The following is an 18,682-nucleotide window of genomic DNA, read 5'->3' on the forward strand; positions in this document are numbered from 1 at the left end:
CTTGAATGGGTAATAATGGTTCAGATTTTTTATAGGAAGTATTTTCATATTTTAATAAAAGTACTACACATTTATACATATATATATATATATATATATGAAGCTATGTGCGAAAACCGACAGGCTGCCCTACTTAGCGTTATCTAATCTCAGAGTAATCACTAACAGCACGCAGATCTTAGATCAATCATTGAATAATCACGACGATTATGAAGAATATTGAAATTAGTCAGTGAGATGGGTGGGACTTTGCAGAAACCCCCAGCCATCATAGAGTAAAAGTGCCCAGATGCACTAACTCGGAAAAGGCTTAACATAACATAACATATATAAATTATATATGTATAAATAAACATATAAATTTAGAAAACAAGTAGATAAACCAAAAGAATATAACCCATGACCAATAATCAATCTAATAATATCAGTTCCATTAAATGAAGTGTCATAGATTTGTGTATGTTAATAGATAATTTAGTCAGTCGGTATAATATTACAGTTTATGGACTAGCATTTAATTAACATTAGCAGAGGCGAGGCATCGAATGGTTCAGAGTGTTCACTGAACACCTTAACAAAGCTTCCTTTTTAGATCTTTTTTTTTATTGCGTAAATAATCTCGCTAATTTGCTACTTAACATTTTTTATAATAGCTTTTCCAAACAAATTAACATAAACACAAAACGTACAATACAAACAAAATCACACATACATATGTTAGTTACACCCAACGTTACTTATAATTAATAAAAGAGAAAACACATACCTCTTAAAATATACTAAGGTTCAGAATAAAAACTGCACCGCGCTGCTTGCAAGCATGCAAATGAAATAACATTCACATTGGGATTATGTTCAATATTGAATAAACACAAAAAATACAAACAAATATAAAAATAAAAGAGAAAACAAGCCCCGCAAAATATATACGTAAAATAATCATAACTCTTAAATTAATGCGTGCAAGAGGTTCAATAAAAAAAGTAAACCTCCAATGTTGTGCAAAGTAAATACAAAAGAGAAAAGAAATGATTGAGCGAAAATCGCTTTACATTTGACCAGAGGTTCAGTCGACTAAACTGAACCCCAAGTTCATACAAAGCATGGAAATACAATCAAAGTCACGGTTGCCGTTTCATATGGGCAAATGGTTCAGTAAAAGACTGAACCACGCATAGTAAATACAAAGTAAAAGAGTAAATGAATGCATGAGAGTTTCTTATTCTTATGTAGAGGTTGGAAATAAACCAAAAACAAAGTCATTATTGCAATTTTATACTAGCAAATGGTAAAAGTAAAGAAAAAAATTAAAGAGATTTGAAGTAAAAAATAATATTTAGAAATGGATAAATGTGTGATTAAAGATTTGATTCAAATATCTTTTTACCAGATATGAAGAATTTGGAACCTGATGTAAAAATGTCGAAATCTGTGGTAAGTCGCCGTTTTCCTACAGCTATTTACCATAAAAACCAGTGGATCACAGGCGGCGAACATTTAAATAAATTGTTTTGTTGGTCTTGTACGCTATTTGCTTGTGGAAAGGACAAAACTCAGGAGAAGGGGGAATACGTTATGGTTGGAATTCTGTTTTGATCAAATTGTTAACACCTTGCCAAAAAGCTGACCCCTCGCTACTGAACATTAGCTATAAATAAGTAGTTATTACGTTGATAATACATTGATGATATGCTTTTTTAAACAATCTTTATGTGGGTTAAATCATAAAGTTTATAATTTTGGATTTAACACAAAGAATGTTCCTTATTTAAAATAAGCTTAATCAATTATATTTCAATGCTGATTAAAATAAAAAAAAAATAGGGATTCACTGCTTTAGTTACATTTTGTTACAATGGATACAGATGTTTAGCAAATGAATACGTATTAAGGATTATTTCTAGTATTTTAAAGTTAAGTAATAGTAAAAATGAATCCAAATAATACTGAAATTGTAGGATCAAGGTTTTGGTCAGATATTACTACGGTTTCAAATTCTTTTGACTTTTTATATTAGAAATAAAGTAAGAGTGGTTCGCTTTTTAATTAGATCTACTTTGTATTGTAGTATTGTAAAAGTTCGATATTAAATAATATTTATAACTTCGGTTTATTGCGTCGTTATATAAATACTTATTCTGTATTGATTATTTTTTATTATTCTTTTTTGATAAAAATGAAAACTATTCTTTATAAAATTGTATTTTATTCTCTAAATAAATTATCACTAAATTTTGATAATTCAGTATTTATAAGCTAAATTAGCACAAATACCTGTGACTTTAAAGATCTATATATCAAATTTATGGATGCGAAATATTTTCATAAGTTGCAGTATTGAGTTTACTTTAACAAATGGAGTTAACATTAGATGGACACCCAAGTACAACTTTCATTTATATACCACCGCAGATCATACATCCAGCAACAACATCATTCGAGTAGATTCCCAGTTGTATTATACAATAATGTTAACTGCAAGGCCCTTTTAAAATTATTTTTTAATTGTTCTCAAATTAAAACGACACACACTACAACGGTCCTAAGAACGGCCGAGTCTATGGCCCGGAGTTACTCGTTGTAGGCAACCAAGTGCCGTTCAACATCTAACAAAGGGGTCACACAAGCAGATCTGGCAGGCTATAAAAACAACTCTGTTTTCATATGAGTTTTATTGGTAATGTTCAATATCGAAGATATTTTAATATGTTTTATAGATTGTCATATAATGACTTACATTAAAAAAGATATTCATATACCAATATGCAACTTGGTATCAACACTGCAATAAACATTACATATAATTATAATATATATAACAGCCTACAATAAATATTATCCAATTAAGATCATTTCAATAAATACAAAAATTAATAAAATTTTTAAACAAGACTCACCTTTATATCATATTTCTATACTGTAAATTCCATATAAATATGATTTAACATTCCTATGTAATTTAGATAATACAAACTCATTTGATTACCAACAATTCTCTTGTTAATTGTTTTTTCTACATATTTTTATTATATAGTTTGCCTAAATAAATTTACAAGTATTTTGCCATATAGTACTTTATTTAATTAGTTTGCACACAGAATATATCTGTAATTAAATTTTACAAATTCTTTGCGTTAAATTTAATTATCTCGTGATTAGCTACTATTATTTAGTATTTATTCATTTTCAAACGTATAATGCTTTTTACCATCTCCTGGATATTGCTTTGCAGAAACAGGACGAAACATTTTCTTGTCTTCTAACCAATAATATAATACAAAACAGAACGTCATTACACCAAGAAAAGTTCCCCAATAGACCTGGTTACTGTAACGCGGGCGTGCCGCTACTGAATAACGATCCTCGCCATACAAATCAATGTCAGCATGTATCTGCAAAAAAGTAAAAATAGTTTTGAACACAAATTTATAATGGTTTAATAACTAACCGGTTCATTGAAGTTACGTTTATGTTCTGGAAAATCGTATGGATAATATGGATCTCTAGCTTCAACACCTAATCCGATTTCTAGTTTTGGGTAATCACCATAACCCAATCCATCGTCTGGGTAGGGTTTATAATCCTCTGGGGCTATGTTATATTTTCTAGCAGCTTCATCACGTTCTTTTTGTGTGGTTGGATATGGACCAGGTTTAAAATCCTTGTTCCAATGCGCAACTGGAAAATAAAAATAAATAGTTACGTAAACACATATGTGTTGGTGTCACTAAATCTTCAAATACATACGATTTCTTGTCATTTGGTTGAGTAGCAAAGGTGCATTTGCTCCATTTAATTTTTGTACCAAACGCAAACTATTTATTAAAGCCATGACGCAAAATCCTAATGGATTTTATAATTGTAAATTATTGCAAACACTTTTTAGTTCATACCCAAATGCCAAATTTTGACATTTACTACGTATTCCATTTTGACAGTTGTAACGTATGTGAATCCACACAAATGCATACTTTGCTGAAGAAGTTTATTTTAAATTCTATTAAAACTACATGTATAACTTTATAAATAACTTTAAAGTGCATAACTCGAAACTATAAACTAAAGTCTACATTAGTTAAAGTCATAATTATCCAACAAAGCAATTAAAATCAAAGTACTGAATTTGAGACATAAAATCATAAATCATAAAAAACACTGAGAAAGTTGCTATGAAAGGCTTCGTGCCAAAATTAACAAAAAACTGCGATACATTAGGTGCAACGGACGCTACTAAAATGTATTGTCCATCATTATTTTTTCATGTCATATTCATCAGTAAAGAAACGGAGAAAGTTTATTACACACTTAAAGAATTGTATATACACTGTATAGGCACTAAATCAAAGTTCTTTTTGTTATAATTGAACTTTATCAGAAACATCATATATGGAAACTTTAACCAACTACCTTGACTGTCTACAAGGCTCAACAACATTTATATATATGTATTTATATTAATTGACAAAAAACTAATAATACAATGTGTGTTTCCAAGATACTGTCTAATTAATCTAACTAACAATTAACTAATCTCTTATAGTTCTAAATACAAGTTGAAAAGCAAATAAATAAAATTTGCGTTTTTTATAAATATTTACATATATTTTGCAAAAAATAAAAATTGAAATCATTGAAGATTTATTTACTCATTTTAACCTAACGGATATAAGGACAGAATCTTATTTAAGCGGTACTTTCTCATAATGGTAAGTTCTTTCTATTCTTTCGGTGCTGAATTTAAAGCACTGTATATATAGTATATAGCCAATTTATTTGGTAATCAAAATGCTAAAGTGGAACTATGTCTGTTACAATCACTTAAAAATACTAATTATTGTTTGACGATAAATATTTTATGTATTTTTATTAAATTTTATTAAACAGTTCCAAGAATTCACCAAATTTGTTAATTGATAATATATAAATTAATGTAAATAAATATGTATTAAGTAATGTATTATTTTTAATTAATATTTCTTAATTATCACATTTTAATTCAATTTTCCAATGTTGTGAATCAATCAAGTAAGATCTAGCCAAAAGAAATTATAAGTAAAAATGAAATTTAATTAAACTATTTCTTTTCTAATAATAATAGTATTACCGTTTTTGTTGTAAAAGTAACATAGTTTGTGCCTTAAGTTTTTCAAAACTACCACAATCGCCACCATATTCTTCTGGTAACATACTACGCGGTACATGCTCATAGAGCCCATTTATGCCATTTGTGTGAAAGTGTATCTAAAATAACTATAAATATTTATAAAAGTTCTACATTTTGTAGAAATATACGTACCATTTTAAAAACTTCTCGATTTATAAATGGTTTGACAACACTTACAATTTTGTCCAAATATGTTGGACAATTTATTAAATGTACAGCCTTAAGACGTACGGGGAAGGCTTCTTGTAGAAATTTCAAATATATACGCATTGTACCGATGGTCATTCTTGAGAAATGTTTCATGGAAAATCCATTCATGTCAAAAATTTGTACTTCACCTTCGGACAATTGATCAGAATCTGGTAAATCGGGAATACAAAAACGACAATCCGTTACCATAAAGAATGATTTGGTATCTTCTATGTGATTCATCTGTAAATAATTGAAAATTAAACGGAAGTCCATAAGATGTCTAATGAAGTATAATTTCACCTTTTTATGATCAAAATCATGTAAGCGATAACATGATACTTTATAATTTTCCGGTGTTAAACCAGGTAGTGGAATAAGGTCTCTAAATATGGAAAAAGTGTTATGAGATTTATATATAATATGTGTGTAGTTTTCTTTAGTAAACTTACGCATAAGCAAATGTGTTTTGACTTTGTTCACTATTTGGATCCCTATCCAGAAAGATGTGATCATATTTATTACGTAATTTGTAATTAATTCTTATTAATTTTTTCGTGTCTTCAACATTTCTGTACATACACTCATAAAATCTTTTTAACAACAGCCGATCTATAAAAAATATATATATTTCAATTTTTAGTAGCAATGATTTAAAAATAATTTTATTTAAACATAAACTATGTTTTATATTGCAATATCTGTACAACTTTTTTCATCGATAGACTTTAATTACTTGTGGAAAACAATTAATTATATAAGATAAAATATATATACAGTAGGTCTCCGTTAGCGGAAATTTTCAGTCATTTATATTCCGTGGTAGTTCGGTCAAAATTATAATATGCTAAATGTGCATTATGTGTCTTGCACTTCGGATCTACCACTGATTTGCTAATCCAGACATGTTATGAATATATCTGCTCGATAGTCCAGTAAAAAAAACATATGTTTATATATGAGTGATTTGCATACCTACGTATATGTTTCATTCGCCTATATATTTTGTTTGCTATTTGCTAATACACTTTATCGTTTATCATGTTAATGTGTCATTTAGCTTATGGTTTGATATAATAAACAGTAAAATAATGTTCTGTTTCTGTTCGGTTTCTATTGTTAAATAAATATATGAATATATAAGACTTTTACTGTATTTTTTATATGACTGTCGCAATACACATGCCTCATTAATTCACATTTATCCCAATTTTAATGAATGCGGGCTAGCGGAGGATTACTGTATGTATATATGCAATAAAACAATCGATTGGCTGTTTCAAATTGAATACAAATTAAATTAACTTTACTGTTCTATCCAAGACTAGGAAAGATAGGCTATATACTGTCTTTCAATAAAGAAATCGGACTTGGAGAAACACTCTAATTCGACTAAGGGGCACAATAGATCTTTTAGGTCGCAGTGTATGATCCCTTGTTTTTAAAAATAATAATACTGTTCCACTGGCGTAATATCAAAATAATTGAATGATATCAATATAATCGGTATCTCGAGAAGTAAGTTATTATATAGAATAAGCAACTTTATTAAAATCCATTATTAAATTAGGGTGCTTAAGGTATAGCAATCTTGTTAATTTTGTCAATTATTTATGTTCAGTCGTTGCTTCTCAATATATATTATTATATACGGACATCTTCATCATCTTATATGTAAATTAAGTAATAGACTTCATCTATAAAATGTTGGAACCAAAAAGACTTTAATTTTATGATTTGCTGCCTATAGTTTCGTATCAAATATTATTATATAGATTTAATTAGGTAAAAAATAGAACCGTTCTATTTTTAGAAGTTTAAATCAAAATAGTAAACTGTTTTCTATTAGTACGGTTTACTTTTAGTCACAGCATGTTAGTATACTGAGACAAAAAGAGAAAAGTTTGAGTTCTAATATAACAAAGTAAAAAAAAAATATTTTAAAAAATATTTTACAGCATTTAAATTTATTAATTGCATTTTAAAATAGAAAGTAAAATAAACAGTTTTAATTTCCACATTCCAGTTTTAATAAAATTTAAATTATTTTTATTGTGGTCATTTTAGGGTCAGAAATATTATAAGCCTAAAGGGACTTGAATAAAGTATTCTGTTAATGACAATATTTATTTTTATAAAATCCTACACTAAATAGTTGTTCTCCAAATTTGATATATGCAAGTAGGAAGTTACACAGAAATCTTTATTAATTTTTTTAATATTACAACAATTTTTATAATACAAACGTAATTTTTTTTAAAATAATTAAAACTTCCTCTTTACTATTATTTCATAATGTTTTGCATCTAAAACGACAATAATTATTTATTCGGACTTTAATTATGTAATGATCTTATATATGATTTCTTCCATTTAAATTACTTTTAATTATGCAAACTCATTTATAATTAATAAATAATTTTAATTGCGCTTTGAGGCGCACAAGTCTATATTGTTTCCTTCCTTTGTCAATATTTATTATTTAAAGCTGCACGTAATATTTTATTTGGTCAAATAAACAATTTCGGGCTAATGTACTTTGTATACAGATGAGCTAATTAAAATCTGAAAATCTGGAATTTTATAATTTAATATTCTTAACATATTTTTTCATATTTTCATATTTTACATTAATCTCTTAAAAATGCCAAATAGTATATTTACAATATTTTATATGTTTATTTAACCGATTTTGATTCTTGATATATGTGTTGATTCTTACCAATTTCCTTTGGCAGCTTTTCATTTTCCTGAAACCATTGCATTAATTCATCAATTTGAGCTTCATAAGCACGATCACCCATATTATTTTTTACTTTTTATTTTTATTAATTAATTTAAAATTTTTTAATTTAAAACTTGGATTTGCTATTGACTGTAAATTTTATAATTAAAATTCAATATATAATGCTTCACTGACTCTAACAAAATATATTAAAAATTATTTCAAAATCTAATTCGTTGGTTATGAATTTTTATTGTTGTTTGTCTGAGTTCTGAACACAAACTGAAATCAAAATTGCAATTGAAATTAAAAATTGAAAGCGATTTAATATTTTTAAGTTTATTTTTAATGTCTTCTCTTCATTATTATTTAACCGCGAACCAAATTGTTGCTTGACTAAGCAGCCAACAAGTAGGAAACGTTTTCTAATGGTGCTCATTACCAGTAACGTGTGTCAAGCCAAGCGATTCCCAAACTTTTTCACTCAAAGAAAAAGATAAAGATAAAAAGAAAATTTATAAAGACCTAAAGAGATTATATATGTTATTTTCAAAATAATTAATTCTTAAGCTAAATTTAGGGAAAAAAATTTTAAATTGAGCAATTAATTAAATTAAATAAATTAAAAATTACTTATATCTTTGAGATATATCAAACACCTTTCTTACTTAATCATTAAGTCCACTTGACATAAAACCAATTTCAATTAATATAACATATGTAGTAAATCAAATATAAGAATATGTGTTTAATATATACAGTCAAACTTCCATAACGATCGACTTATGGAGACTTTGATTTAGAGAATTTTTTTATTTTTTTTATTTTTGAAAGAAACTATAATTACATTTTAAAATATTTATTTATTTATTTGAAATCAAATACTCCACAAAAGTTATAGTGAAGAAAAAGATTTAGAAATTAGGGTTTGGATTTTTATTTTTTTTTCTTATTTTTAGTATGAAGAGACTCCAATTTATTCATTCGTTTGCAAATAAAAATTCAGAATTCTGAATGAGTCTTCTGCTTCATTCTTGGTAGGCTGATGAACAATTTCATCCACCGAACCCTCATCATCATTTTCCGTTGTACTTAGAATTGATTTCACTAATTCAGAGCTATAATGATCAATAATATCGTCAACTGTAGGAAAGCTTGATGTGCAAATTTCATTGTCAAGCTCAATATAATCGTTAAGAGTAGCATTGGAAGTTATTTTATTTACTTTAAACCACGCTTCATAATTCTGTTCCATCAATTTACGGTCTACATCAATGTTATTCTTTAGAAAAGTAAAGGCATGTTGACCCATGTAGAAAATTGGTCAAATCCAAAAGCAGTTCACTATCGTTTGAATACTTACATCTATATCTCTAGCTTTTGTTACATGATTTATGCAATCCATAAGTGTAATATTCTGCTTTTTGTACCAGCGACTGGTATTTACACAAAGAAGCAACATAAGAAAGAAAAAAATAAGCATTTGGTTTGGAAAAAGGGACTGCCTCTAATACCAAAATGGATTCATAGTTAAAACAAAAATTCGACTTAAAGAATGCACATTTGTCATATTTCTATCGGCCACGCGACAATATTTTTATTCGAGTTATAGAAGTTCGAGTTATGGAAGTAGAATTGTATGTAATGTGCTCTCTAAAACCCTGTTGCACTGTTTTTAGTTCGAGTTATAGAAATTTCGAGTTCTAGAAGTTTTAGGCATGGAAGTTTGACTGTATTAAGCTTAATTTAGAGAAAAAAAATTTTGAATTGAGCAATAAATTTAAACAACACGTACTTGAAAAATATATATTTATATCTGGGAGATATATATATATATATATATATATATATATATCGAACATCTTCCTCTCTTAATCATTGAGTCCACTTGACATAAAACAATTTAAATTAATATGTATAATAAATTATATATAAGAATATAATATTAAAAGAAAATATGTTTGCTTCAAAGTTTAATAAGCTCACATTATCATTATCACAAATATTTAAAGTCGGCCGATGAAAAAAATTATAAAAAATTGTTTTGGTATTTAAAGCAGCTATTAAAATTTTTGGGTTGCATATTAAAACATTTTTCAAAAATTGTTCTATGTGATATAATGCACGCGATCATATTATTATAAACTACTAAATTTGTTGTTGATTTCAAGTAAAAAATTAAATTTAATTTAATTATTAAACTGATTTTTTAAGTTAAAAACTTGAAAGCATTAATCGCTTGTACAACATGGCTCATTATTATTATTTTATAAGAATTTTCACTGTGACCTAAAGAACTTTTGTGCCCCCTACATGAACTTAGAGTATTTCTCCAAGTCAAACTTCCTCTATAAATTGTAGTGATGCATCTACATTACAGACTTTTGATATTCTACCTAGTTATTTCTTCCGTTTATGCATTAGTGTCAAGCAAACTGTTAGTACGTGTTTTGAAGTCTCATTCTCTTCCATACAAAACCTACAAATTTAATTGGAGTAAGTTCCAACTAAGTTTAACCTACGGAGCCTTGTCAACAATCCTATTTTGATTCGTAAATAATATTTAGGTACTTATATTTGTTGTACAAAATCCTTAATCCTTGTTCTAACTTAAAAATCCTTATAATCGCTTTCGATTGCAATAGCCCTGTTTGATTATTCTATTAAAATCATTTGCTTTTGTAGTATACTTATTGTAAACAAAAACATCCGATACTCGTTTTGTATGTAGTCAGAGAAAAGTATTATTCGCTTATAATTGGACCAATCTATATACATACGCAGCAGCATTGATTGTTGAACTTGCAATAATGACTCCAAGTACTTTAAGTGTATGCAAGCCGCTCTAAAATCAGATGTACTCGAGATTTTGCATGAGCAACAACGATTAAGGCCGTGTGCGAATTTGACTAAATTGATGGTAAATTGAGGGAAATAGTAAATTATGCCGGTATGGCAGCGAATGTTGGTATTTACCAGAATTTCGAGTACGGTGAATTAAATAAAATTAGGTAAGTTAGGTGTTACCATTGTGAAAATTTTATAAGATGTTTAATAAATAAATAAACAAATTTGAAAATTTTTAACCAAAAATAATAAATAAGTGCAATAAATAAATAAATACATATTTAAATAAGTGCAGTGCAAAAAATCCTTAGGAAATTTCAATTTACTTTATCTCAATCTACTCGATTTATTATTCTTATATACAATTCTTATATACAATTTAGCTGATTTATTATTCTATGTTCTCACATTTGCTTCACCTACATATAATGTGGTATTATGCTGGTCGATATTCTCAACTTTACCATTATATATATATGACACTTACATATATGACAGAATATAAAAAACCTGACTGCGCTCGAATTTACTCAGTACTGTGTACATACCTTTTATGAAAATGATGAATATGCTATAGCTAGTAGAGCAGTAAATCCTTAATATATTAATATATAATATCGTCCGGTAAATAAGATATGTATGCTCAAGAATTTATAGCAATGACAATTAGCATATTAAAAAAGTAATATTATAAAGCAATATTACATTTGTTCAAAGCATTTACAAATGCTTTACAAATTTCTAATTACTTCTGTTGCGAATTATTGCATGAAGAGTTTATTGATTATGGACCTTTCCTGTAGCATAACTTAGGATTTCATATTAATCATCTGCTCTCTTCTTATGATAATAACATTTTCTTTTATTCTACTTAAAGTATGTTAGAAGAATATGGAAAACTACTTATAGTATATACTACACAATTTAATAATAAATTCATCGAAAACAAATTGGATGGTTTGTTAAGAAACATTACATTCAAAAAACAAAAACATTTATAAAGCAGTTGTGACAAATAAAATTCGTTACTCCACGAAAACAAAATCTTCAAACAAAAAACAGTTGACTAATTTTTCGTTTGCAGTAAAGAATATAATTTTATGACTTTTAATTTGTTTATTTTGTTTTAAAAAAAATTTTTATCAAACGTCTTCAATTATCGCTCTTATAATATTAATAATAAGTAATATAAATTTATACAATTTAATAATATGTTATACTTAAATATATATAATTACTTAAAATTTCTTTAATTTGAATAAATGACAAGTCTCAGTTTAATAATTTCGCTGATATTATATTAATTAATGATGCTCATTAAAGCAATTTTCTGATTGCTTACGGAGAATTTTTGTACTAGCATAGTACTTTAAGTATGTATTTTTTTCCTTACTGTATAAAATATATAATTATTTATTGTTATCATACATTTAAAAGTGTACAAGCAAAAACCACTTATTTATTGTATACCATATTAACACATTAAAAATAAAAGATTATATGACTTTAAGTTCAATAGATTATTATTACGAAAACCACGACCAACGGCCTGAAGTTTGTACCGGCACCATTTTCCAATATTTCTGATCCATTAAATATTCTCTGTAATAAAAAATTAATAATTGAATCATATTAGCAATTATAAAAAATTATAAATAACCTTTTTTCTTTCACTATTTCTTTCCATTTAGCTTTAATGTCCTCTAATTTTCCTGCACTACCTCCAAATTCTTCAGGTAACATCTCACGTGGCACATGTTCATATAGGCTATCTAGTCCATTTGTATGGAAGTGCACCTGATAAAACGGATTATTAAAATTAATTTATAATCAAATTTAAATAAAATATAAATACAAACCAATTTATAGACATCATCTCGTATGAAAGGTTTTAATATAGCAATTAACTTATTCATGTATGATGGACAATTAATCATATGTAAAGAACGCAATCGCACAGGATAGGCTTCCTGCAGGAATTTCATATGCATACGCATTGTACTAATTGAGACTTTATAGACGTGTCGCAATGTATAACCAGTAGCGTCACATACTTGTATATCGCCATCGGCCATTTTATCTAATTCTGTAACAGAGTCACTATCGGAGTTATTTTCATTTATACTAGAGTCCTGTTCTGTATCCACGTCATTCATTGTAAAACGACTATCGGATAACATAAAAAAAAATTTACATTCTTCAATACTATCATGCTGGAAATTATACATTATACATTAAATACATATTTATGCATATATTTTATATAATAGTCTTACCTTATTTGCATCATGCTCGACTAAACGAGAACAGATTATTTTACAGCGATCTGGAGTTAAGCCTGGCATGGGTACTATATCACTAAAATTATTTTATTATACATATAATATTTTAGATTCATTATGGAATAGACTAATTGTTCACTCAATTAAAAAACTATGAAATAATATTTTAAATAAATTACTAATAACCCCCTTCTATAGCTAATATAAAATGGGCTAAAAAAGAAATAATATAATATTTTAGTTGAATTTTATTTTGTTTTGTAAATATAATTCTATACTTACACTACTTCCCGTACTTGTTCTATAGCTTCATCATCAGGATCACGGTCAAGGAATATGTATGGATTTTTCATTCTTAGCGAATAATTCAGTTCAATTAATTTTTTAGTTTCCTCGATATCACAATTCATGCATTTTAGGAAACGTTTAAGAAGATTACGATCTAAAATGTTGATTTTTATAGTATAATAAAAAAAATATATTAAATATATATTTATTATATATTATGTTAAGAAAATATATATTAAATTTTAAAATATTTAAAATTCGCTTAAAAATACAATTTCACTTAATTTTATACTATAAGATGTAGAACAACTATTATTTGCTATCTTCTATTAAATAATTTAGGTAAAATCTATTAATATTTTTATTTTAATAGATGAATGCATAAATCTTAATTTAACGAAAGTATATTTTGTCTCTCAGAAAACTATAAAAAGTAATTATTGTCAATGGATCAAGTAAAAAAAATTTGATGAGTGGTTTGTGGTTCATGACATTCCAATTTCCACAGAATTGATAATAGATAGATTTTACTTAGATACAACTAATCATATATGTTATTCATATATTCAATGTTATATTCGATAACAGCAGCTATAATTTTGTAAGATGTTTTTTGGTTTATAGAAATTAAGTCCACAGTTTTGGTAACACAGTACGGTTGCCTTGATCTATACGCTGTAGTAAGATCTTATCACTATCTATTAGAGTGTCATAAGAAAAGCAGTACATCAATTCTTGAATACACTTTTCAAGGAAAAAGGAATTAATCAAAATTCAAAAAATTACATTTTACTATATGAAATGAAGATAGCACAAATTTTGACGCAAAGGTACCGGATTCGGTCAATATGTACCAATGCTATTAGAAGTACAGAACACATACAAAATAAAATTACTTGAAAAATTTTTCATTTTAAAAAAATAGTTTTAATAAAAATAATAAAAAGTAACAATTATTCTTAAAAGTAGGTTATTTGTTTAAGCGTGATGGTCTGTAATTTTGATAATTGATAGTATGACTAGTTTCACTATAAAGATTCAATGCCGCTTATGAAAGTTTTTATATTCATATACATTTCACAAAAATTTAATTAAGTTATTGTTTACTGTGTAATGTATTAATTATGTATTAATTGTATTAATTAAAATATTTTTATATCGGGCACAGAAAGTCATTACTATCTATTAGAAATAAGTATGCGATCAAATAAAAATTTGATAAATTTTGATAAAAATATAATTTAAATATATTGAAACTGATTCAAAGTTTTTGTTGAGTGAGGCATACGTTAAATGTATTATATTTAATTATATATGCATTAATAATATTAATATTACAATAATATATTAGCAGGCATGAGTAATATTGACAATGATTCTGCAATAATAGCAAAAATAGATATTGTAAACTTTTATTTTATATGTAAATAAATTAACACTTATTGTTATAGTTAAACCTCAGAAATTTAATTTTCTTGGGATTTTTAAAACCTGGTTTTTCACACATGTTTTACACTAACAAAACATATTCAGTTACAAGCAGATATAGATATATAATGTAAATATAATATGTATTTACTAACAGGTGGTTTTCAGTAATTAACTTATCTATTGTAAATAATTTAATCACATCGCTAAATATTGTATATAGATTATGCATAAATATCTGGTTTTTATTATAATGCATTTAATTACTTAAATTACAAGAGTTATTGACAGAGATGGTGTGAAGGATTATGAAAAGATAGTACTAATGTCGTCCATTTTATTAAGAAAGACCACTGAACAACAACAAATTACATACTAAAAATAAAACTGGAACTAGTGTTATAATGTATTTTGTTCTTGCGGCATTATCCTTCTTTAATGAAATTCACTTTATCTCAGATGCAGTAGTTATAAGGAGTTACAGAGTTATGTAGAGCACCTGTTCACATAATAATATTCCCCAAAATATATACTATATTTTTCATTTTTTTTTTCAATCTTAAAAAGGGATTGAATTCAAATCTTGACACTAATTTAAGTACGAACCATGTTAGCAAAGTTGATATCTTAACTATGACTAAAACAGTATACAAAACTATACCGCCAACTCAGTATAAAAATAACAAATAAAATATTTTATTAGTATAACGCACTAATACATCAAATATCAATTGAATACTTTTGATATACCTTGAACAAATGATATAATACTATCGCCATATCCTAGTAAAACAAGCTTATTTAGTTAAAAACTATGAGAGAAACATTTCTTACTTTATATTGAAAAATCAGAAACAGTGAAGACCGTTTTAATTGATTCAAAGCTTTTTAAACCCTGCTATTGCTTGAAGACAAATATATTTACTCTAGTTAGTAGTTAAACAGGAAATAATGTAGAACTGAGTCGTAAAGTACATGTTGAACGTTGAATGTATTTTTATCAAATTACCGATAGGGCGCCAGGTTATCCAAGTTACATAGTAAATTCGTTTTACAATAGTTAACCATGATAATATTGTCGACTCACTACAAAAATCGTAAAAACTTGTAGCATCGAATTTTCTTTAGCGATGAAACTTAATCTGATCACTAAATACTTCACACACAAAGAAATGCATTGTCATCGCGCAATATTTGTATCCGCAATATTTGTATAATATTTCTCTTATGTTTATGTTAAGAAACCAAAATTCAATTGACTCTTATGATCCTCTTTATTTTCACTTATCCATTATTAATGGAACACTTTGTTTTCGTTAAGGGAGAACGGGTCAGTTGATTAATTATTCTATATTCTCACATTTGCTTCACCTACATATAATGTGGTGAATATATATTATGCTGGTCGACATTCTCAACTTTACCATTATGTTAAACTTACATAGGTATATGACAGAATATAAAAAACCGAATGTACTGCGTACGTAACTTTTATGACAAAGAGGAATGCCTAACTGCAAGTAGAATAGTAGATCATTAATATATTAATATATAATATTATCCGATAAATACAGATAACCTACATTCAGAAATGTGTACCTAAGAATTTATAGTAATGAAAATAAGCAAACTAATAAAAGTAATATTATAAAGCACTATTAAGTTTGTTCAATGCATTTTTTTGAGTGAATAAATTGTTCATAATTTTAATTAAATGATGAATTATTTGTATTTGATATAAGTTTTCAAAATTTTTTGTCATTTAATTCGGAAATTGCACTTTAAAATGATTTGTTTAATTAAATTTTTTTATTACATATATAAAGTGTTGTAGTTAATTTCAAGAATTTCATATGTATATGCATTCTACTCATCGCAACTTTATATATGTGCCAATAGCACAACTTTGGTCCAAATTAGAGAATAATTATACGTCTTAGTCTTTTTTTGGTAAAAATATGCAAAAGAAGCTGAAGGAAAGCTTAAGTATTTCTAATTATCAATATATTAATATATAATGTTATCTGGTAAGTGCAAGCTACCTATATTCAGAAATGTGTGCCTAAGAATTTATAGTAATGAAAATAAGCATACTAAGTAATATTATAAAGCACTATTAAGTTTGTTCAACGCATTTTTTGAGTTGATAAATTGTTCATTATTTTAAGTGTTTGATTAAAATTATTTTAAATCTTGATATTAGTTTTGAACATTTTTTGACATTTAATTTAGAAATTGTACTTTAAAATATTGATTTATTTATTTATTATATAAATTTTTTTATTACATATATAAAGTATTATAGTTAATTGTAACTTTATATACGTGCTAGTACTACTATGTCAAAGTTATGCCAAAAATGTGACAAGAAAAACTCAGGAACATCGAATTATTAATATATTAATATATATCATTGTCCACTAAATATAGATTACCAATTATTACCAATAATTATACTATATTATAAATCACTATTAAGTTTGCTCTTTCTGATTATATAATTTTTATTAAATGATAAAAATTAAATGTATTAATGATTAAAATTAAAAATAAATATTTCTAAATATTTTTTCATAAATTTCAAAACTGAAGTGGAAGTATTTAAATGGTATGAAAATGGGAGTCTTTTATAAATATTAATTAGGATATAGAAAGTCAAAGCATATATGGCATATATCTATCTAAATACAAAATTAAAAAACCTTAAATATCTCAGTTATAGTAATAATTGGAGACTTATTCTATTTAATTTCAAATTTTTATACTCTTAATTCAAAAACATATTTATATAATTTTTAAACTTGAAAAATTTACCCATTGTTCTATAAAATAATTTCATTCATTTCAATGTCTTATAATCTAATAAACATTTTTTTAAAATAATTTTTCATCTAACGCGCACTGTTTTTCTGGATTAGGCTTCTTAAGCATGATACCTACAGCTTTATTCGATTAAAACGCACAAATTTATTCATTAATACTCATACGCTGTAGAAAATGTATACATTGTTGTGTTGTTATTACTATGCTTAATACATTAGACACCCCACTACTTTTGATTTATTACATATCTTACTTGTTTTTTTTTATAACAAAATCGCATTTTATTACTATGGTTTATATACTTTTAAAATAATAAATGTGGTTTTAGGTATAGAAAACATATATCATTAGAAATTTTAAGTTTATAATATAATCCATTGATTTTAGGGTTTTAAGATTACACTTTGTAGAAGCCGCTTAACACTTTTCATACACACATTTTAGGACTTACAAATATGAAAGCTATAGTCTTATAACTGAAACATATATATAAAAAAAATTTCAATTGAGCATAAAAATTTTATTTAATTTTAATGCAATTAAAATTTCAAGTTTTTTATATTATTTTTTATTATTAATTGTAACGCCAGCTCGACAAGATCTTTTCTTAGATAAGTTAAGTAAAATTATTACCGATTTCTTGTGGTAATTTTGGATTTTCCTGAAACCATTTTTGTAATTCATTTAATTTAGCTTCCAACTCCGATTTGTTAACCATTCTTTTTAGATTTGATTACTAAATTGTTTATATTGTTAATAATCGAACCGACTTGTTTATATTACATACACTTAACGAATGAATAATTTATCTGCAAATGGAAACCGAACAATCAAGCTAAGCGGTAGAGAATAAACTAAATTTCTGACGGCATTAAGCAGTGCAAATACTCATAATTCTATCAAATTCAAACTTGTATCGCACAGTGGAAAAAAACT

At 26.3% G+C, this 18,682-nt stretch overlaps 3 protein-coding genes across 3 annotated transcripts; all 3 read right to left on the reverse strand.

Annotated features, from left to right (window-relative positions):
• Window positions 1–3,114: 3,114 nt before the first annotated feature.
• LOC119669863 (NADH dehydrogenase [ubiquinone] 1 beta subcomplex subunit 8, mitochondrial-like) lies at window positions 3,115–3,921 on the reverse strand. The gene is made up of 3 exons (XM_038079899.1): window positions 3,748–3,921; window positions 3,449–3,678; window positions 3,115–3,392 (listed from the first exon to the last, which is right to left on the reverse strand). Exons 1-3 carry the CDS (start codon window positions 3,830–3,832, stop codon window positions 3,177–3,179), a joined length of 531 nt encoding a protein of 176 aa, XP_037935827.1. The 5' UTR covers window positions 3,833–3,921; the 3' UTR covers window positions 3,115–3,176.
• Window positions 3,922–4,983: 1,062 nt separating this feature from the next.
• LOC119666638 (alpha-tocopherol transfer protein-like) lies at window positions 4,984–8,184 on the reverse strand (the record flags this gene model as incomplete). Its single annotated transcript, XM_038075920.1, has 6 exons — window positions 8,076–8,184; window positions 5,806–5,965; window positions 5,657–5,738; window positions 5,297–5,596; window positions 5,105–5,241; window positions 4,984–5,032 (listed from the first exon to the last, which is right to left on the reverse strand). Coding segments are annotated over exons 1-6 (810 nt in total), but the record flags the coding sequence as incomplete, so codon positions are not given.
• Window positions 8,185–12,202: 4,018 nt separating this feature from the next.
• LOC119669864 (alpha-tocopherol transfer protein-like) lies at window positions 12,203–18,575 on the reverse strand. The gene is made up of 6 exons (XM_038079900.1): window positions 18,380–18,575; window positions 13,490–13,649; window positions 13,202–13,283; window positions 12,785–13,138; window positions 12,586–12,722; window positions 12,203–12,527 (listed from the first exon to the last, which is right to left on the reverse strand). The coding sequence occupies exons 1-6, from the start codon at window positions 18,462–18,464 to the stop codon at window positions 12,452–12,454; spliced, it is 894 nt and encodes a 297-aa protein (XP_037935828.1). The 5' UTR covers window positions 18,465–18,575; the 3' UTR covers window positions 12,203–12,451.
• Between the last annotated feature and the right edge of the window lie 107 nt (window positions 18,576–18,682).

The sequence above is a fragment of the Teleopsis dalmanni genome, chromosome 1, assembly GCF_002237135.1.
Source record: "Teleopsis dalmanni isolate 2A chromosome 1, ASM223713v2, whole genome shotgun sequence".
Classification (NCBI taxonomy): Eukaryota; Metazoa; Arthropoda; class Insecta; order Diptera; family Diopsidae; genus Teleopsis; species Teleopsis dalmanni.

Coding starts and splice junctions, on each gene's coding strand:
- LOC119669863 (XM_038079899.1), bottom strand. CDS start 3,832: ATGGCTTTAATAAATAGTTTGCGTTTGGTACAAAAATTAAATGGAGCA. Junction 3,679..3,747: donor CAACCAAATGACAAGAAATC/GTATGTATTTGA, acceptor TTTATTTTCCAG/TTGCGCATTGGAACAAGGAT. Junction 3,393..3,448: donor AACGTAACTTCAATGAACCG/GTTAGTTATTAA, acceptor ACTTTTTTGCAG/ATACATGCTGACATTGATTT.
- LOC119669864 (XM_038079900.1), bottom strand. CDS start 18,464: ATGGTTAACAAATCGGAGTTGGAAGCTAAATTAAATGAATTACAAAAA. Junction 13,284..13,489: donor GAACAAGTACGGGAAGTAGT/GTAAGTATAGAA, acceptor AAATAATTTTAG/TGATATAGTACCCATGCCAG. Junction 12,528..12,585: donor GAAATAGTGAAAGAAAAAAG/GTTATTTATAAT, acceptor TTTTTATTACAG/AGAATATTTAATGGATCAGA.